We start from the raw sequence: 21,037 nt of genomic DNA on the forward strand, positions 1-21,037 counted from the left end.
CCACAAAGAAGAGTAACCCCCGCTCGCCACAACTAGAGAAAGCCCGCGTGCAGCAACGAAGACCCAACGCAGCCAAAAATAAATAAGTAAAATTTTTTTTTAAAATCAGGTTTTGTTAAGGATTAAGTAAACTCGATAAATGTAAACATTCAGTCTGGTACAGGCTCACATTTCAGGCTCACTAAATGGTAGGACTTGTTGTTCTGACTTTACAACCCAGCAGTAGATTCAGATCGACAGGTTGGAAACTTCTGTTCTAACTTTTTCCGGCATGGACCTTTGGGCTACTGCCCTGGACTGACCATTCAACATAGGGCCACATTTATAGGATTAAATTCAAACTCGTACACATGGATGTCAAAGCCCTTTGCAATCTAGCCCCGTTTCTCTTTCTCCAGCCTTGTTTCTGATTAGTCCCCAGGAAGACAAGCTGGGAAACCTTCTCAGTTGGCTGTTTCTCAGTAGTCTCTCAGCCCGACAGCAACCTAAGGAAATTCCTAGACGAGGCGTAGAGCAGGGCATTCCTGGGATACATAATCAGACCCCCGTGTACCCTGGGATACATAATCAGACCCCCGTGCTGCTGACAAGCTGAAAAGCTTGTCTTTTCCTGGACCAGGGCGGCTGCATTGCTGGAATAAGATGAGGTCATAACTTTCCCAGTGTAACCTTCCCTGTGGTTTCGGTAAATGCTCCACTGTCTCCAGACACAGCTCAGTGCTCGACACACTGTTACAACACACGTTTCCATAGTGTAGACAAAATAAATGCATCTCCATCCACCCATTATTCCAGGAGGGGTCAAGGTTAACGGCCTGAGAAACCACCTCCAACCAACCAACTGCTCTTATCAATGTGATTAATCCACTCGGCAGCCCTTTTTATGCCAATAAATAATAGATTCCGGTTTAATCCCCTGTAAATCCAAACCAAAAGTGGAAGAGAAAGGGAATTAGCAATGCTCCGAGAAGCCAGACTCTGAAGGACAAATGGGGTACTTCTCTAGTAGTAAGTTGAGATTCCTAAACTTACTAAGAGTCATGCAGACTCTCTTCCACTGAAATGTACACAGACAGGCAAAGCATCACCTGTGTCTTCATAGGGTTCAAAGACCCCCAGAAGCCTGTCCATGGATACAGGCATCCCCTTGCCCCTAAAATTCAAGTCAAGGCACCACGCGGATGTTACTGCATCTGAGAAAGAGCCACAGCCCCAATAGTCTCCACTATGACATTGAGCAACCTGCTGTTCTAATAGCAGCAGAAAGGGGTCTGCATGAAGAAGATGAGACTAAGGGTCAAGAAGAACCTCTGGCTCCATGCCCAACTCCAGACTTCAATGTGCTCATGTAACAAATAAAGACTGAGCTGGCATCTGTGCCTCATGGACGCCTAGGTGCTTCTGAGAAAGCAGACGACCCCAGAGCAAGGTCAGAGAGGATGGTGGCTATTATAGGATCACATGTGCAGCAGAAAACAGGCTTGTTAAAAATAGCTCAATTAAGTTGTTCCTATGAGCCAGGCACTGCACTAAACACCTTCCATGCACCATCTCATTTAATCCTCTCGATGGGTGTATGAAGTTGGTGTGGCAGTTCCTTTTCCAGAGGTGGCACCTGAGGCTGTGATCAGTGAGGTAACCCATCCAAGGGCTTGCAGGAGGGTGGAGGAGCTGGAATTTGAATCTGGGGGGTAGTACAGGCTTTGGGCTCAATGCCTGGGTTCATATCCTGATGCCACCCTTCACACTGGCTGTGTGGCCTTAGGCAAGAAACTCATGTCTTAGCCAAGAAATTCTGGGCCACTATTTCCTCACTGGGAAAATGAGTTCAGAATGATTTTGCCTCCCTCCCAGGTTGCTGGGATGAAACTGCAAGAGGAGCTGTGTAATGGGTCCAGCACCGTGCTGGACATGGTTAGTGCTCGGCAGATACCAGAGGGCATTCGGGGTGACGGTGGTGAAGCCGTACAGCCACCCAGCAGTGCCCGTGGGGCGGCCTTAACCATGGGCGTGGGTTGGAAGTGAGCTAACTGATTGAATGCCGGGAGGATAAGGGGAATGGGCCAGGGGCACATGGGGAGAGGCTGCTGTTGGAAGGGAGAAGGATGGCACATCCGGGGATCTGCCCAGGGTGGGAGGCAGAAGAATGGCCTCCCAAAGGTGTTCCTGTCCCAATCCCTGCAACCTGTGAATATGTTAGGTTACACAGCAAAGGGCAATAAAGGTTGCAGGTGGAATCAAGTTTGCTAATCAGCTGACCCTGTGTGAGGGACAGTCTCCTGGATTATCCAGGAGGGTCCAATGTAATCACAAGGGTCCGTAAAAGTGGAAGAGGGAGACAGAAGAGGAGAGTCAGAGGGAGATGTGTCTATGGAGGGATGGTCACAGAGATACAACGTTGCTGGCTCGAAGAAGGAGGAAGGGGCCATGAGCCAACGAATGTGGGTGACTTCTAGAACCTGGAAAAGGCGAGGAAAGAGACTGTCCTCTGAACCCTTCAGAAGGAACACAGTCCTGTTGACACTCTGATCTTAGGCTAGAGGGACCCACTTCAGGCTTTGATCTACAGAACTGCGAGTAATCCCTCTGTGTTGCTTTAAGCCATCGAGTTTGTGGTCATTTGTTACAGCAGCCCCAGGACAGTAATTTACCAGGTGACTCACCTTTAGAGAGACCTGCTCCCGGAGCGTGGAGTTGGCATAGGCGAAGGTGCTGGCCATCCCGATGCACACAGCAATGCCTGCAGGACAGAGGAGGGGCCGAGACCACCCACTTAGACTCGTCAGACCTGGCCCGGGCTTACTACGGACAATCCCTGGTCCCCTCGGGGTTGACATGCTAACCACAGAGGAGAGAGAAAAATCCCATTTCTGGGGCATTTGGGCTGCCATGTATATCACTGGGAACCCCAAGCCACTCTGAGAAGAGGCCTCTGACTTAGGGATGGGATTGAGGCCCGCCACTGTGGGCGTATTTTATAGAACCAGTTAGAAGCATGGGCGGTGCAGTCTGGTAAGACCTGTGTTCAAATCTCGGCTTGGACTAATCACTGCACCTCTCAGAGCCCCAGTTTCCTCCTCTGTAAAACAGACAGAATAATAACAGTACTTAACTCAAGGAGGGATACTGCTTACAGTGTACAATCTCTAGAAGTTAGTAAGTGGTGCCTATTATTATTTCTACTTCCAAAAAGAATCTGAGGCGTGTTATTTGTAATAAAAGCATATGTAGGGCTTCCCTGGTGGCGCGGTGGTTGAGAGTCCGCCTGCTGATGCAGGGTACACGGGTTCGTGCCCCGGCCCAGGAAGATCCCACATGCCGCGGAGCGGCTGGGCCCGTGAGCCATAGCTGCTGAGCCTGCGCGTCCAGAGCCTGTGCTCCGCAACGGGAGAGGCCACAACAGTGAGAGGCCCGCGTACCGCAACAAAACAAAACAAAACAAAACAAAAAACAAAACAAACAAAAAAAGCATATGTAGAAAAAGACCACAACACCATAAGAAATTGAAGTTTCATGTTAAAGGGGAAAGAATTCCTAGCTGACAGGAAAACATGACCCTTGCAGAGTAGGGAAAAAGAACTGAATTTTATTCCACAATTTAGCAAGCTACTATCTTGGAATTCTCCCTAAATAGGGATTTTCGAATCCTACTTTTTGTTCCCTGTGGAAAGGATTCTGCTTTCACATGACATGCACAGTTCCCAAGCTTGGAGTTCACTTTTACTTTTTAAATAGTACGTGTATTCCAGGCATTCTTCCAGATCTTCTTTGTAAAAGATGTGTTTCTTCATTAAAAACATATAAAATCAAAACCAGTAACCCCACAATCTCTTCTTGTACTATTCTCTTTGATCAAACAAAAAAACCTGCCAACTGAGAAACAAAATGACCAAACTTGAGAATAAAAATTAGTGGTGAGTTTGCTGGAATTCAGGGTAAGGGAGAACACGCCAGGTTCCATTTCTAGGAATAAAAAGGGAGGGACTGACATGGTAGCACCCCAAAAAGGAAGGAGTGATCTGAGTCAGCTGGAACCCACCAGAAAGGGGCAAATGAGACACAAACGATGGCCTAAACTCCTCTAGATATTTCTTGTGGGCTGTAATAAGCCATGAGACAGTAATTAGTACCATAATTTCTATCATAAGATAAAAACAATAGCCTAAACTCTCCAGGACACAGCAACATCATGATCTAATAACAGTACATAACAGATAATAACAACAGTGGACCGGAAGCCACAGTTATTGACTGTTAAGTGTGTGTCAGGTACTAGGCTAAGCACTTTATGAATCATTATCTTACTTCCTAATAATAATATTAGGTAGTATTTACTGAGCACTTGCTATGTGCAGGGTTCTATGTTAGGTATCTTACATGTATTAATAATGAATATAATAAAAATAATAATCTACACTTGCGTAGCACTTACTCTCTGCCAGGCACTGTCCTAAGTGCTTTACATGTTTATTCATTTAACCTCACTCAATCTCACGAAGGCAGATGCTGTTCATATACTATAATAGCATCTGTAACATACTATTAGAGTCTATGTATAGCTATAATACATATGTAATAGTATTTGTAACAGTATATATACTATTTTAACCCCCATTTTTTGGATGATTGGACTGAGGCACAGAGAGGTTAAATAATGTACCCAGCGTCACACAGCTAGGAAGGGGGCAGAGCCCAGGTTCAGACCCAAGCAGTCTGAACTCCTGGGTAGTACACTCTATTCCTTCACATCACCCAACCAGCTGTGGGAGCTTCTACCACAACCCCGCTGGAGAGATGGCGAATCTGAGACTCAAAGAATATGAGTGGCTTGCCCCAAGTCACACAGCTAGTCGGCCAGGATTTGAACCCAGGTCTGACTCAGAATCCTGGACTCTTAAGGACTTTGCACCATAAGGACCTCTACTGCCTTCCCTTGGCACTTGGGATGGAGACGCCATCCCCCTACCCAACGGGTGAGGCGGCAGTCTTTGCACCCTGCATCCCTCCACACTCACCGAGCTTATGTTGGAAGCACACTTTGGCCAGCAGGATGAGGATGAAGGGCAGCCCTTTCTGGAGCCAGCAGATCACGGCCTTCAGCTCGGACAGGGCTGGGGCGGGCGTCCCCGGCTGCTCGTCGCCGGCCTCGTCGGAGTGCGTGCGGTGGTCCCCGCCCACGTGCTGGAGCAGGGAGCCCCCGCGGTGGCCGCCGTGGTGGAAGTGGTGGTGGGGCTGGCGGTGGTGGTAGGCGCCCCCCTCACCGCGGCCCCCACCTTCCTCCCTGGATGTGGGCATCTGGAGAAACACGTCCCCGCCGCCCGCCGCGGCCCCCAGCACCAGGCTGGACGGGAAAGGGGTGGCGGGGAGGCTGCCTGTCGGGAGGCCCGATAAGCCGGAGAAGAGCGCTGGCGGGGAGGCCGCTTCTGCCTTCAGACTCTCAAAGACTCCGCCTTCGTCCACACTCGCCTCAGAGCTGAGCGCTTGACTGCGATTTCTGGGCCAGAAGGGAGGAGAAAGCCGCCACCAAGTCAGGCAGTGGAGGATGGGGGGCAAGGGACCCTATCAGTGATGTTAGGGGCCGAATTGGGGCCCCTGCCCCAGGAAAATCATATGTTGAGACCCTAACCCCCAGTACCTCAGCCTGTGACAGTTTTTGAAGACAGTGCTTTTGCAGAGGTAAGTGAAAATGAGATCATTAGGGCCAGCCTTAATCCAATATGACTGGTGTCCTTATAAGAGGAGGAAATTTGGACACGGGCATGCGGGAGGGAAGACGATGTTAAGACACAGAGAGAAGGCGCCCATCTGTGAGCCAAGAAGAGAGGCCTCAGAAGAAACCAACCCTGCCGATGCCTTGATCTTGGACCTCCAGCCTCCCGAATTGTAGAAAATAAATTTCTGTAGTTTAAGCCACCTAGACTGTGACACCTTGTCACCCTGCAGCCCTAGCAAACTAATATAAGTAATAATAGCAACAGGGTCATAATCTTTACTGAAATTTTACTATGTGCCAGATACTTTTCTAAGTGCTTTCCATCAATTAACTCATTAAATCTTCCTATCAACCCTGTGAACTAGGTACTAATAATACCAACTTACAGATCGAGAAACTGAGGCACAGAACAAAGTAACTTGTCCAGGATCACACAGCTGGTAAGGTATGGAACAGGGAAGAGTCAAACCCAGCAAGGCTACCTCTGGAGCCTGCTTTCTTAACCACTACACTTTACTGAAAAGGGAGCGCAGAGTCCTCTGATTCTAGAATAACCTCAGAAACTCAGGTACCCCTGGTTCTGTAATCTCCAAGTTCAATGATTCCCAGTTCCCAAGAGGATCCACCTTGGTCACAACTGGTATTTGGAGGGCAGCAGAAAGTAATGGGAAGAAGATTTAATTGGAGAAGCCCACATGTGAACCCTAGCTCCACCCTTCCCAGGGGTCTTAACAATCCTACACTCAGTTTTCTCACCTGGAAAATGGGTATAAACACCATTCATGCATAGAATTCCTGGGGATCAAATTTAGAATACCCCTTTCAGTGTACCTCGCACTTAGTAAGTGGGAACTATTATCTCTAGTCCCTATGGAAAACCTCCAGGGCTAACTGCCATTTCTAGTTCCAAGCACAGGCCTGTTGTACTGGAATCAGGTAAAGGATGCTGATGCTCTCTCAGAGCCATTGCTGGAGGAGCAGAGAGCCTAGAGTTACCCTTCTGAGAATGGTGAGCCCCAAACTGGGTGCACTTTCCCATGAACACCATGCCCCGGAGTTCTGGATGTCATGTGTCTTCTCTTGGGCTTGTCCTTTTCGAATGCAATCAGTCTACACAACAGGTGGAGTTGATTAGCTCAATGTGCTGTGTCAGTGGGAGGGGCAAAGAGCCACCCTCCCCTCCTTATCTCACCCCAGAGTAGGGTTCCCAAGGAACCTCCACAGACCCCTATGGTACTCTAAATACATCCTGAGTTTACTGAAAGTGAGTGCTGAGTTCCACTCATCCTGTGGACCCCACAACCCAGGGCATACAACCCAGGTGCTTAATAAAAGTATGCTAGTTATCGGGCTTCTCTGGTGGCGCAGTGGTTTAGAATCCGCCTGCCAATGCAGGGGACACGGGTTTGAGCCCTGGTCCGGGAAGATCCCACATGCTGCAGAGCAGCTAAGCCCACGTGCCACAACTACTGAGCCTGCGCTCTAGAGCCCGTGAGCCACAACTACTGAAGCCTGTGCGCCTAGAGCCCGTGCTCCGCAACAAGAGAAGCCACTGCAATGAGAAGCCCGCACACCGCAACCAAGAGTAGCCCCCGCACCGCAACGAACGGTAGCCCCTGCTCTCCACACCTAAGGAAACCCTGCACGCAGCAACGAAGACGCAACGCAGCCATAAATAAATAAATGAATAATAATAATAATAAAAGTATGCTAGTTACCATCCAGGCACAAAATGGCCCCAGAGGGAGGCTGCAGGGGAGGTTTTACACTGCTTTCGCACTCGATCTTACGTAATCTATTCTCCACTCAGACAAGGGTGCATTAAAAAAAAAAACAAAAAAAACATGTATTTGATTATTTCACTAACCCACTAAAAGGGCTTCCCATTCTAAACTCCTTCCTGCAGTCTCAGATAAACCCTAAAGATAGGAACTAATATCATTTCCATTTTATAGATAAAGAAACTGAGGCTTAGAGAGATGAACTTGCCAGATATCTTGGATTATCTTGCCCTGAACGCCAATCTCACCATGTGCCCTTTTCTTACTGCCCAAGGGCTTCCAGGGCCCTTGCCCAGGCCATCCCCTTCATGGGCTGTCCCCCTGCCCCACCCTGTCCCACCTAGGTAACTTACGCTCATCCCTCAGTTTCTGGCTAAAAATCTCTCTTGCTTGGTGGAGCCTTCCCTACCTCCTGGACGACGACAGGCTCCTTGCTCTTTGTCCTCACTGCACTCTACCCTCCCCTGCACAGGACTGATCATATTTATTGTTTTACTCCTTACCTGTGACTCTCAACCCTGGGTGTACATTGTAATAACTCGAGGGAGCTTTTGAAAAATACAGGTGCCCTGGACCCAATGTTGACCAACTGAATCAAAATCTTTGGGGTTGGGCCTCAGCACCGCTATTTCTTCAGAGCCTTCCGGGTGATTCTAACATGCAGTCAGCACTGAGAACGGCACTTGAGACTGGGCCCTGCTCCGTAAGGTCAAAGACCATGACTGTTTGCTCCCCACTGGATTACCACTACCCAGCACAATGCACCTCGTGCATAGAACATGCTCAATATTATTTGAAAGAGTGAATGAATAAGCATGCTAAAGGCTCTAAGAAGACCTGCAACTGAAAAAATTAACTTTGTTAAACCTAGTGTTTCCCAAACTTATGTGACCATGGAATTATTTTCTTCCATGGAAAACCTATTCAATCTTGTAGAATACTGTGAAACCCAGCAGGGGAGATGCCGGTCTGGAGAAATCTTGGGGTTGGCTTCGCTGGCCTTACAAACTTGAGGTGGGGGTAAGTTATCATAAACCACCAGGTTTACACCCCAGCAAGGGAGGGAACTCGAAGATGGTTACCCACCCCCCTACCTCCCATGGCCCATCCCTCCTGGCTCCAAAAGCCCAGGAAATGAGTGGTCCTATTCTCTTGGGTTTGGGATAATAATAAAGATAGTATTAATAATGACAACAACAACTAACACCATGGCTATGATCGTCAAGGGGACTTGAGCTTTTTCTGCACTTCAAGAAGCTGAGCTCAGAAAGCAGGAGTCCTGGCAGGTGCCCACAGTGGCCGCCCTCTCTCCCCCACCGTCCCACAGGGACCTGGAAAGCCTCCTGTCTGCCTTGAGCTTGCCAGCACTCTGAGTCCACTGGGCTCAGGGGGCCTCCAGTACAACAACCAGGGAAGACTCAACCCACCAAGGACCTTTACATAGCTGGCCCCCCTTCTCTAGGCCTAAACGGGAAAGAATATTCCTTGAGGGGCAGAGGCTGAGCTTCCAACTTAACCACTTAAAGGCTAGAACGTGAGGTAGCCCGGGAGAAGAGTGAATCCACCCAGATAGGAGGCAGATGAAATGTGGTATCTCAAAGCACAGACTTTGCAGGGGTCAAATGGACCAGGGCCTGAATCTCAGTCCTGCCACTTCCTGGCTTTGTGACTTCAGGTAACTTACCCTCTCTGAGCCCCAGTTTTCTCATCGATAAAATGGTGATAAAAACAGTCCTCACTTCCACAGGCTAATGTGAGGGTGACACAAATAGGCACACAATACACAGCGGCCATTATTTCTCCAGCATGGTCTCTGTCCTCAAAGCCCTCACCGTTCATTTGAGAGCAAAGAGTAATTCTGTCTTCAGAGGCTGGAAAAGCTCCAACAGCCATGCTTATTAAATGCCGGGTTCCGTGTTTGTGTATCTTCACTCATTCATAAGCAAACCTGAGTTTTGCTATCTGCCATTTATAGATGGGGAAACTGAGGCCTAGAGGTGAAGGTGCTTGCCAAAGGCAGCAAAGGGGGAAGTGGCTGAGCTGGGATTTTGGCCAAGGGTTGTCTGACTTAAGGCCAGTGCCCTTCCCTGCAGAACAGGCAGGCTTGATGGAAAACTCAATACTGGACTGGTGGGTACTTTGTGATAGTGCGGCCAATCTCAAGAATCGCAGGGGACTTGAAATGGGCTGCAAGGGAGGAAAAGCTTGGCTGCCTGTTCCTTGGATGTACGGTCCAGCATGGTGAGGGGGTTGTGGCTGGGAGACTGTCACAACCTGAGAACAGGTCCCCATGGTCTGTACCCTCTTTGGCTTAAGTAGATGGAAGTTCTAGCTTATTAGTGTTTTAACTGCATTTTCTTAGATTCTGTACTTGTCTATTTGGCATCTGCACATTACAGGGTCAAACTAATGGCCAAAGTTGTTTACAACTCCCCTGTAAACTCACATCCCTAACCACCTCCAGAGCTCACATCCCTAACCACCTCCTTTATCTAATTCCCATTCTTAGCCAATATTTCCTCTGCCCCAAATCACTCAGGGCCAGGTACAGACAACTAGAGACCACTCCTACAGCCTAGAGTCCACCAACATTATTCAAACTAGTCAATCCTAAGTTGTTTCCCCTCCCCTGCCTTACTCTGTGTGGAAAACACAATAAAAGCTGTGACCTATGCTTTCCCTTGCTCCTTTCTGCCTCCTGGCTGACCCCGGTGCTTCCCCATGTGGCCCTGCGTAGGGTGACATGCCCCCTTATCTTGGAAACTGCAAGTAATAAAAATCTTCTTTCAATGTCATCCGCCTCTCCATGTTGCAACTCAGACACCTCTATAAATTAAAATCCCCTGGGTACAATCATTGATACAATGAGTCAAGTGGATCACTGTTTGCACAGGCTTTGAGAATTACCATAAGAGCAACAGCAAGCTGTCACGTGTTGAGGATGTGAGGCCATTGCCGCGCAAAGCAGTGTCCAATCAGATCTCCTCTGCTCTTCTAACGAGTAGCCCTGAGGGGCAGGTATTACTCCATCCAGTTTTGGGTTGCCCTTGACCACCTGAAGCTCAGAGCCTCAGATGGAATGAGGGGATGCCTACCTTTCAGGTGGAACGTTATCCGTGTTGCTGCTGTGGCGTCTCTGCATTTTCCTTAAGACCTAAAAGTCAACACATGCATGAGCCAGAGTCTCCCAATATTCTCAGTGCCTGTCAGATCACCATGGTAACCATAAACAAGTACTACTTGTATCTTACTTCCCTAGAGCTCTCTGACATTTTGCAAACTGTGTTTCAGTCTGTTATGCCATTCAACCCTCAAATCAACACCCTGTCCCATGAAGAAAGTGTCATCAGCCCATTTCATGGATGAGAAGGATGAGACCGGAGGTGGAGGAAGTTCTCATGTCAGAGGAGAAAGAAGTGAACTGTAAAGCAAAGAGGTGCTGGAGGAGGTCAAGTGAGCAGCAGACAGTTAGGAAACATGGATCCTGGACTGATGCCACCCCTAATTTGCTGTGTGACCCTGGACAAATTGGTAACCTCTCTGTGGCCTCAGACTCCCCATAGGTTAAATGGGAGAGGGGTGAAGTGTCCGAACCCAAAGCTTCCTTCCAGCCCTCACATTTAATACAGTGGTAATGAAGATCTGAATTCTCATGGAGACACGTCACCTGGTTCACTGTGAGGAACCACAGGGACTTCAGAACTCCATGTTGACGACACCTGAGGTGGGCATTCAGGTGGGGATGTGACCACTGGATTCCAGAGAAAGCAGGCCTCTCCCTCTTCTTCCTCTCCAAAGGCATGCACGGGTCACAGGAGCTTATCAGAGGCTCCAAACCCTGGATGGAATAGAACACTTAAGTGAATAGTCCATGGGATGCCTTGAACCTGAGAATAAGTCTTAGGGCTTCATGGGTAGTTATAAGCAGATGGTTTTGTTGCCTCCTTGTCCCTTGTTAGCCTTCCATTGATACCTTGTTGGGACTCCTGAGGACCGTTATGCTCTGAATGTATTAATATCTTGTCCTATTGTCAAACTCTGAGTCGTGATTGGGGAATACAGAAAATATGTTTAAGGCCCTCCGCAGGCTACCCACTGCAATCAGAATAAAATTCAAGCTCTGTTCCTGGCCTGCAGGCCTCACCTGTTCCCAACCTCATTTGCCTCCACTCTCCTCCAACCACACTGGCCTTTTCGTTTTTCAAACGTGCCAGCTTGTCCCTGCCTCCGGGCCTTTATACTTGCTGTTCCCTCTCCCTAGAATGCTTTTCCTTCTGGCTAGCTCCCTCAGGACAAATGTCACCTCCTTCCAGAGGCCTTCTCCTCTCACCCTCCTGACCCAACATACATTGCCCCGTTTTACCTTCTTCATAGCACTTATCATTTATTTACATGTTTGCATATTCATTTATGGTCTGTCCTCCATTAGAATGCGAATGTCACAAAAGACACGATCGGCCTGCCTGGTTTGCCCTTCTGCTTCCACATCTAGAACGCTGCCTGGCACAGAGTAGCACTCAACAAGTATTTACTCAATGAGCAAAACATCAATGGGTCTCTCACTTACCTTTTTCTATGTCCCTTGTTCCCTCCCTGACCTCTCACTCTAGAGAAGAAATAAAGGCCAGAGACTTTTCATGAGTTGGTTTAGCTTCCTTGAATATTTGTTTTTGTACCAGGACCAAAGATGGCGCTCTTAGTTCAGGGTGCCATACGGGTTGTTGAGTGACTTCCTGATCCTGACCAGCCTTCTTCAGGGGACAGCACTGGTGTTACCAGGGCCACTGATTAGCGAGACAACCCACCAGCTAAGCCTCCTTTCTCATTTGGAAAATCAGCCAAAAGATGGGTCAGTAGCACCATCTTCATATATGAAGGAAAGCTCATGCCCTAAATCTGTTTCAAGAACTTGCAATCTCGCCTTAATGCCCCCTCCCCCCGCAATGATTCCTCATCGCCTGCAAATCCTTGGGGAAAATAAAATACAGAATCTCAAGTTTCCATCCATAAATTTGACACAGCCCCCTAAATAAAATACCCAAGATTTCACTTTCAGATGCTTGCTTTCGAAGGGGCTTCAGGTCCTGTGTTGGCAGTAGGCCGTACATAATTATTCCAATATCGAATTCTGTAATAAAACGTTTGCACGTGGGATGCATCTGAATGACTGAATGAAATGCCTTTTTACCCTCTGCTCCATACATCGCGCTCCATCCCTAAGGAGGATTTCACCAGAGTTTTCAATGTATGAGAGGTTTTAAGTTGCACCCCCGAGCCGTTATATGACTGCACCGAAATGCACGCAAGAGAGCATCTCCTGCATCACTTGCACTGGAAGCAGGCAGGTGCGCTCCGTATACAACGCTGCAAGCGTTTTTCATTCCTGCAACCAAAGTTTACCGCGAAACGCCCCAGGACTGAAAGGGCAGGAGATTACGCTGACCATACCGGGGGGAAAAAAAAATAACATTATCTTTTTACCTGCCCAGACGATTCGGCAATCTCAGCGGCATCATTCTCGTGCTTCCAAGCCAATCACTCGCTCGGCCCGGGGAGCACCTGACTTCCGAGTGCTTCCGGCCTCTCCCCAGGTTCTTTCTCAGGTCGCGGCGCCCAGCGCTGAGACCCGGGCAACAACTCCACCGGCCGCACGCACACGATTGCCCGCCCCCTTCCCGGAATTCAGCCAATAGAAAGCCGCCGCTATGCAGGGACCAATGAGGAGGAGGCCGAGCGAGGCCGGCGGGTGACGCGCGAGGTGTGCAGGCGGTGTGTGGGGCGAGGTCACGTGGGGAGGCGCGGGGTGGCTGACGGGAGCTGGCTGGGCTGAGGGTTGCGGGGCCGGCGCCCGCCGCGAGCCATGGGGCTGCCGGCCGCGTAGGGGCCATGCCGCCCGGGCCCCGGGCCTGTCCCGCTCCGCGCCGGGATGGTGAACCTGGCGGCCATGGTGTGGCGGCGGCTCCTGCGGAAGAGGTGGGTGCTCGCCTTGGTCTTCGGGCTCTCGCTCGTCTACTTCCTCACCAGCACCTTCAAGCAGGTCAGTGGCCGCCCTCCCTCCCCGGGTGAGGGAAGCTGCCTCTGCAGCCGCGCTGCCCGAGTGTCCGGTGCGCCGGGCCGCCTCCGGAGAGGTGGGCGTTCGTGTCCCGGGGCTGAGGACGGGCGAAGGGACCCGCCCATTTCGTTGGTAGGCCAGGGGCAGAGCTGGGACTCGAACCCGGTGCTGTGGGCCCTTACGCTGTGCTTGTTATCACCCTGAGGGCCGTCTCCTTGCCTCCTACCTGCCAGGCCGAGTGCTGAGCGGGGGCGAGCATTTCTCCCTTCTCCTCACGGCCGTTCTGGGGGGCGGTGTCCCCGGGTTCCAGCAGGTAACTCGAGACTGGAAAAGGTGGAGATGCCTGGGCCAGTAAGATGCCCAGCTGAGCTACGAAGCCAGCGCTGGTGTGCCTGGTTTTCATTTAATTTAGGGGCTCGGTTGTCCGGCAGGGAGACGCCTCAGGACCCACGAGGTGCTCTTTCTGTGCATAACTTGGTTGGGTGGAATTTTCCTTTCACCTCCCCATCCGCTTAGTTTTTCTTCTCTGTGCGAATTTGTGGGAGAAAAGGCAGGATGCTTTGGTGGGAAATGTTACCCAGAGCATTGTCCCTTCGTTTAGAAGTCCAGTTCAGACGTTTAGGTTTTTAGAAAGGGTGAGCATATGCCAGGGTGTACCCGGGACAACCCTGGTTTATGCTGTTGCGCTGATGCAGTTAGAAAAGCTCCCCTTTTCATTCTCAAGGGTCATATTCGTATAAAATTTGTCAATGAATAGAAAAGAAATACTAAGTGATATGGTCACCTTAGTTTTAGGAGATTGTAAAACGGAAAGTTAGGGGACCGTAGCCCACCTCTCACCTCAGGCTAACAGAGAGGCTGAGTGTTGTAAGCCTCTTCTGGTGACTGGGATGCGTCGGTGACATTCATGCAGACTAAGTGCTTGCACTTGTGTTTTCACAACTTTGCAGACACCTGCTCATGGCCACGTGTTGTTCCTTCCCTGTCAGGTGGGTGCTGTAGTGACCCCGGACTCAGCCCTCTACCTTCCTCCCAGCTGACCCAGCTCATCTCTAGCACCATTGGTTTAAATACCAGCTGTATGCTGTTGCTGTTTCTAACTCCAGCCTTGACCTATCCAGAAACCCCACGGTTCATATCCCGTTGCTTGCTTGACGTCCCTTTTTGCGTGCGTTGTCGGCTCCTCATACTTGGCCAAAACAGAACTCCTGATTCTCCACCACCACTTCCTCTCCAGTCTTCCCAGCCTCACTGAGTGGCACTACCATTCCCCAGCCACAGATACCTTCTGCTTTTCCCTGTCCGGACTGCTGTAGTAGCCCACCAACAGGTCTCTGCTTCGTTGCTTTTTTTTTTTTTTTTTTTTTTGCGGTACGCGGGCCTCTCCCCGTTGTGGCCTCTCCCGCTGCGGAGCACAGGCTCCGGACGTGCAGGCTCAGCGGCCATGGCTCACGGGCCCAGCCGCTCCGCGGCATGTGGGATCTTCCCGGACCGGGGCATGAACCCGCGTCCCCTGCATCGTCAGGCGGACTCTCAACCACTGCGCCACCAGGGAAGCCCTGCTTCCTTTCTTATTCTGCAGTCTATTCTCTAACCAGTAGGAGGAGTGATAATCTGAAAAGAAAAAAAAAAAAATCCCAGCACTCCCTTGTGTATAGTTCTTCTTTGGGTTCCTGTTGCACTCAGCTAAAACTCCAGACGCCCGTTCCAGGATCTCTGCATTGTGAGTGTTTTTTTTTTTTTTGGTCAGTTCAGGTGAGGCTAACTATTACTGCTCCAGGTCACAGCAGGTGACACAATCTCAGTGATTTCAGTTCCTTGCCCATAGTCCTGCTTTATTTTCTCTGCGGTAAGCATCACTTACTGAGCATTTCTGGATCATTTACTTGTTTATCTGTCTCCCCTCACTCTCCCTTCTAGAACGTAATTTTTTGGAGACCAGGGACCTTGTCTGTGTTGTTCGTAGAATCTCAGTCCCTAGAATACTGCCAGGCACTTCATGGGTATTCAAATATTGGTTGAACAAACAATCACATCTTTTTAATTGGGGTGACTTTTCCTTTCTTCCCAGCTTGGCACAGTCCTACTAATTTTTCCTGCCTGACTCAGATGCTGTCTACACTGTGACTTTCCCTACAACCACTTTTTTTTTTTGGCTGCACCGCGGGGCTTGTGGGGTCTTAGTTCCCTGACCAGGGATTGAACCCGGACCCTCAGCAGTGAAAGTGCAGAGTCCTAACCACTGGACCACCAGGGAATTCCTCCTACAAATGCCTTTTAAGTACTCTGGTGTACCTTGTTCTTATTTTATTTTTCCCTGTGTGTCTTTTTTTTTTTTTTAAACTTGTGATCTGTGACTACAGTCCTAGGGGTGTGTGTATGTGTGTGTGGGGGGGGGTGATCGTGAATCCCCTGAAACTTTCAGCAACAGTTTTGTTTTGCAGATTTTTCTGGATCTGATTCCCCCACTGCCTAAGAAACGCGTTAGCTATAACCTCTGTATCCCTGCCCATCAAGCCCCTGGCAACCACTAGTCAACTTTCTGTCTCCATGGATTTACGTATTCTGAACATTTCATATAAATGGAAACATACACTATGTGGTCTTCTTTGTCTGTCTTCTTTCAGTTAAAAGCCAGTCAAGTCTCATCCATGTTGTAGCATGTATTAGTACTTCATTTTTATGTCTGAGTAATATGCCGTTGTAGGCATCCAACACATTTTGTTTAGCCATCATCATTTGATGGAGACTTGGCTTGTATCTGCCTTTTGGCTATTATGACTAGGGCTGCCATGGACATTGGTGTACAAGGTTTTGTTCGGAAATATGTTTTCAGTTCTCTTGAGTATGGTCCTAGGAGTGGAATTGATGGGTCACTTGGTAACTGTGTTTAACTTTTTGAAGAACTGCCAGGCTGTTTTCCAAAGTGGCTGCACCATTTGCAGTGAACTTTTAAGAAACTATACTTGTCAAGTTTTGAAGTAGTATCAAAGAAGATTATCCATGATTATCTGGAAGAGCCACTAAAATACTCCTATTTCCAACTGCACATTTGTGTGAGGTAGATTTTCTTCATAAGCTTCAACCTGAACAAGGTATTGCAATAAATTGGATTTAGAGGCAGTTGTGAGAATCCAGCTGTTTTCCGTCAAGCCAGACATTAAAAACATTTGCAGAAATGTAAAGACATTTTCTCATCTCACCAAGTATATTTTTTTGTTTTGAAAAACATTTTTCCCCCCACACACATGAAAAACTGTTGACATGTAATGGGCTCATTATTGTTATTTATTATTATTATTTTTTGCGGTATGCGGGCCTCTCACTGTTGTGGCCTCTCCCGTTGCGGAGCACAGGCTCCGGACGCGCAGGCTCAGCGGCCATGGCTCACGGGCCCAGCCGCTCCGCGGCATGTGGGATCTTCCCGGGCCGGGGCAGGAACCCGTGTCCCCTGCATCGGCAGGCAGACTCTCAACCACTGGGCCACCAGGGAAGACCTCATTATTGTTATTTTTAAACGAATAAATAACTTATTTAAATGTTTTAAGAATTGGTTTTAATTTCCAGTATGATAAATATCATTAGCCATAACCCTCATTAACTCACATACTGAAGTCTTCAATAATTTTTAAAACTGGAAAGGATCCTTGGAGCCTATTCTGACTGATGCCCCTCCTGCGTGCCTGTGAGTTTGCTGCAACTCTGCTCTATTCTCTGCTGCAGTTGCGGTCTTCCAGCACTCCTGAGCTGTGTGGCTTGAGGGAGTCTGCTCCATTTTGCCCAGCCTCAGGCTCCATCTGTAAGGAGCTGTGCTGTAGCACAGCTGTCTGTCTATTGGACGGGAAGGCGGGGTGGGTGTGGTTAGAATTAATTGAGAAGAGGCTGTGAAAAACTCGAAAGCTTTGGAGTTTTTCATATGATCCTTAGCTCTGCTTCAGTGAGACTGTGAACTCATGGAGCAGATGTGGCCACTTTTTGCCTAGAGAATAGTTGATTATTCTCTACAGCTTTGAATTCCTGTTTTGATTTTCATGTTAATTAATGCTTTGGGAGATAGCTTAAATTGTAGGGATGGGAGCACAGGAGAAATTAGTGACCTTGGTGGGGATGCCATTGGGGGTGAGGACTGGGTGCTAGGTGACTTGGGCACATTGATTTAACAAATGTTTAGTGAACACCAGCTGCACCAGGCACTGTCTGCTAGATGATGGAGATACAGTGGGAGGCAAAGCAGATACAGTCTTACTCTCCCAGAGCCTATATTCTGTAGGGGGTGAGGGGTAGAAATGGCAAATGAGCAGAATTATTTCAGATAATAATTTGTGATACAAAGAATACAAAACAAGGTACTGTGATAGAGCGGCAAGGTGGGCCTAACTCTGTGGGGCATTTGAGCTGAGAATAGAGAAATCCGTCTTGGAGTCAGAAGGGTCCTTAGAGGTCCTCTCATGTAAATAACTGTTCTCATAGTTGTTCAAGTGGTGCAGTTCCAGAAAGTGTCAGGGCTATTTGCATAACTCCTTGAAAATATATAAACATCCTTAGCTTTAACGTAATTAAGTATGTAAATTGGTTTCAAGTTAGACACTATATAAAGTATAATAAATCATAAGAGAGAGTTGCTAATCTGTTTTTCTGCTCTGTTTTTCACCGTATCAACAAGGTACATATACCTTTCAGAGTCTGTAAAGTGCTGCACAGGGTAGAGGAGGAAAGCAATTATCTTTAATCTCACCAAACAGAGAGATTTACTGATGATATTTGGGCATATTTTCTTTCTTCATATTTTAAAAATATAATTAGGGCCTACTGTTTCTTCACTTAACATATATGCATTTTCCCCATCTTTAAAAGCTCTTTCGAGGTGTAAGTTTTTATAACTAAAAATTTCCATGATGAGGCTATATTTATTAGCTATTCCCCAAATATTAGACATTGGGATTCCCTCTGGCCTTTATCCCCTTTTTTCTTTTACTTTTGAGAATCATAAGCGATTCTTTTAATGACAGTGCCTTATGTTTAAGTGCTTTACTGCTTACATGGGACACATCTCATTTGACCCTAATGATAACCCCCGAAAAAGAGACAGGACAGTTATTAAAATACCCCTTTTTAAATCAGAGGTTAGGTAATATACATTAGTAATAAAAACATTTCTCTAGCGCCTTGTAGTTTATGAAGAAAATTCTGGAGGCTCCTTTTTTTTTAAAAAATAAATTTATTTATTTATTTATGGCTGCATTGGATCTTAGTTGCTGCATGTGGGCTTCCTCTAGTTGCCGTGAGTGGGGGCTACTCTTTGTTGTGGTGCGCCGGCTTCTCAGTGTGGTGACTTCTTTTGCTGCAGAGCACGGGCTCTAGGCGCATGGACTTCAGTAGTTGTGGCATGCAGGCTTAGTAGTTGTGGCTTGCGGACTCTAGAGTGCAGGCTCAGTAGTTGTGGCACATGGGCTTAGTTGCTCCACTAGCATGTGGGATCTTCCCGGACCAGGGCTCGAACCTGTGTCTCCTGCATTGGCAGGTGGATTCTTAACCACTGCACCACCAGGGAAGGCCCTGGAGGCTCTTTGAAAATAGAGAACCTGCCTATCTTTGTCTCTGTATCTTTAACACATTGTAAGAACTTGATACCTTTGAATGAATCTTGAATTAAAAAATACACACACACACACACACACACACACACACACACACACACACACACACACACACACACACACACACACACACACACACGCGGCGGGGGTGGTGCTCAAAATTGAGACAGCCTAGTAGGGTAGTTTCAGAAAGGTTTAAAGCCACCTGTCCAATGAAGGAATTCCCTCGGTGCCCCTTCACCACACCCTTGCAAGACTGGACCTTCAGGAAAGCGACCATGTGCTAATTCATTACATTTGCCATTATGTCTTACACAATCTCTTGTACGGTCTTTTCTGGTTGTACAACTCTTACCAGTTCTTTTGGAAAGGTCTTAAATATTCATGTTTGAAAACAAGTACAAGTGCTGGGAGAATTGCCATCCTATTTACCAGGAACACAGTAATGTGAAAGAGGTCCTTCTGGGATGCCCTTGTCCGTGAACTCTTCATTTTCTTTCAGAAGGAATAACAGGAAAGTTTGAGAGTGATGTCAAGAGCACTTTCAACCTTGTTGTGAGATCCAGTTTACTGTACTTTGACCAGCTTCTTAAGTCTTTATGGCTGTTAATTTATCTAGGGTAGCATTTCAAGTGCACTTTAGTTTGCACATAGCTTGATTATGCCGTTAATTGACACGGTCCCAGCAGAACTCATGAATTTACAGGTGGTTAAGCATTGTGCACCTAAGTGATTTTTCCCATATTCTCAAGACTTATGCATTTAAGTCCTTTTCTTGCCCCAACCAAGGAATACCGATGTTGTTTTTGTATTGATATAACCCATCCTGTTCCTGCTAGTGCCAGTTCTTTCCTATAAAAGAAACAAAAGAGAGGGGGCGGAATAGAAATGAAAGCCACCTTGAAGGACTGTTTTACCTTTAGTAAATTAAGGAACAAAATTCAATAGTGGAGTGGCACACTGTTATTTAAATTCTGGTAATGTTACAAATGGCATATATAACTTTTGGGAAATTATCAATATTTGGCACTATTTAGCATTGACTCTACTAATAATAATTCCTACCACAAATTACTCAAGAGAATAAGCAAAAGGTCTACATTTTTATTGCAGTGCTATTTATGATAACAGACCCCTCGGTGGGCTTAAACGTTGATCTGTAGAGGATGTTTTTACTAAATTACAGCACATCAAGGTGATGGATTATTATATAGCCTTGAAAATGTGATTATCAAGATAATGTAGGTACTTGAATCGTTTACCATCCAATTAGTGTCAAGAGGAGCTGAATGTGAAGCATACTAATTTGTAGTATAAATGCTGGGGTCAAAGGCTAGAAGTTAATATGCAGAAATAGATACAGCTTTATTCAAGTGATGCGATTGTGGGCAATTTATGTCTTTTATGTTGGCAGTCATTTTTTTTTAAATAAACTTTTAATTTTGGAGTAATTATGGATTTACAGAAAAGTTTCAAGGATAGTACAGAGTTCCTGTAGATTCCTCATTTAGTGTCTCCTGTTGTTAATGATCATCATGTTTTTAATAATTTTTTATCATTTTATTTTAAATTAAAAATGAAACTATTCCAACGATGATGAAAAATGTTAATAATCACCTATGTCCTTTCCATGTTAATGGTTTGTAGTATCTTTGCATGCATTTATCTCAGCTCTTATAAACCCATATGTATGTATTAATACAGTTATCATAATACAATGTGTGATAATATGCACATTATTTTGTAACTTGTTTTTTTCCTTAATATACTATGGACATCCACCAGGGATCTGCAGCCCTCTGTATTAAAATTATCCGAGTGCTTTAAAAATATTGATTCCCAGGTCCCATCCACAGAGCTTTTTACTCAGTCTGGAGTTGGGCTCAGGAATCAG

The 21,037-nt window shown here is 47.2% G+C and overlaps 2 protein-coding genes across 15 annotated transcripts in view; one reads left to right on the forward strand and one right to left on the reverse strand.

Annotated features, from left to right (window-relative positions):
• RNFT2 (ring finger protein, transmembrane 2) overlaps positions 1 to 13,126 on the reverse strand; it is a 60,685-nt gene extending 47,559 nt beyond the window's left edge. The window contains exons 1-5 of one of the 3 annotated variants that reach the window (XM_060029380.1): positions 12,976 to 13,126; positions 11,162 to 11,332; positions 10,590 to 10,648; positions 5,016 to 5,494; positions 2,664 to 2,740 (exon numbers count right to left, since the gene is read on the reverse strand). In XM_060029380.1, the coding sequence (XP_059885363.1) occupies positions 2,664 to 2,740; positions 5,016 to 5,494; positions 10,590 to 10,648; positions 11,162 to 11,296 (750 nt within the window). In that variant the 5' untranslated portion in view covers positions 11,297 to 11,332; positions 12,976 to 13,126. Of the gene's footprint in view, positions 1 to 2,663; positions 2,741 to 5,015; positions 5,495 to 10,589; positions 10,649 to 11,161; positions 11,333 to 12,975 lie in introns of those variants that run through there. The other 2 variants (XM_060029381.1, XM_060029382.1) reach the window with 2 other exon arrangements.
• Positions 13,127 to 13,290: 164 nt separating this feature from the next.
• The window catches only part of SPRING1 (SREBF pathway regulator in golgi 1), a 336,951-nt gene continuing 329,204 nt past the window's right edge, over positions 13,291 to 21,037 (forward strand). For 11 of the 12 annotated variants that reach the window (XM_060028104.1, XM_060028103.1, XM_060028100.1 and 8 more), the window contains exon 1: positions 13,291 to 13,531. In XM_060028104.1, coding sequence (XP_059884087.1) covers positions 13,421 to 13,531 — 111 coding nt within the window. In that variant the 5' untranslated portion in view covers positions 13,291 to 13,420. The remainder of the gene's footprint in view (positions 13,532 to 21,037) is intronic. The other variant, XM_060028101.1, reaches the window with a different exon arrangement.

The sequence above is a fragment of the Delphinus delphis genome, chromosome 13 (genome assembly GCF_949987515.2).
Source record: "Delphinus delphis chromosome 13, mDelDel1.2, whole genome shotgun sequence".
NCBI lineage: Eukaryota > Metazoa > Chordata > Mammalia > Artiodactyla > Delphinidae > Delphinus > Delphinus delphis.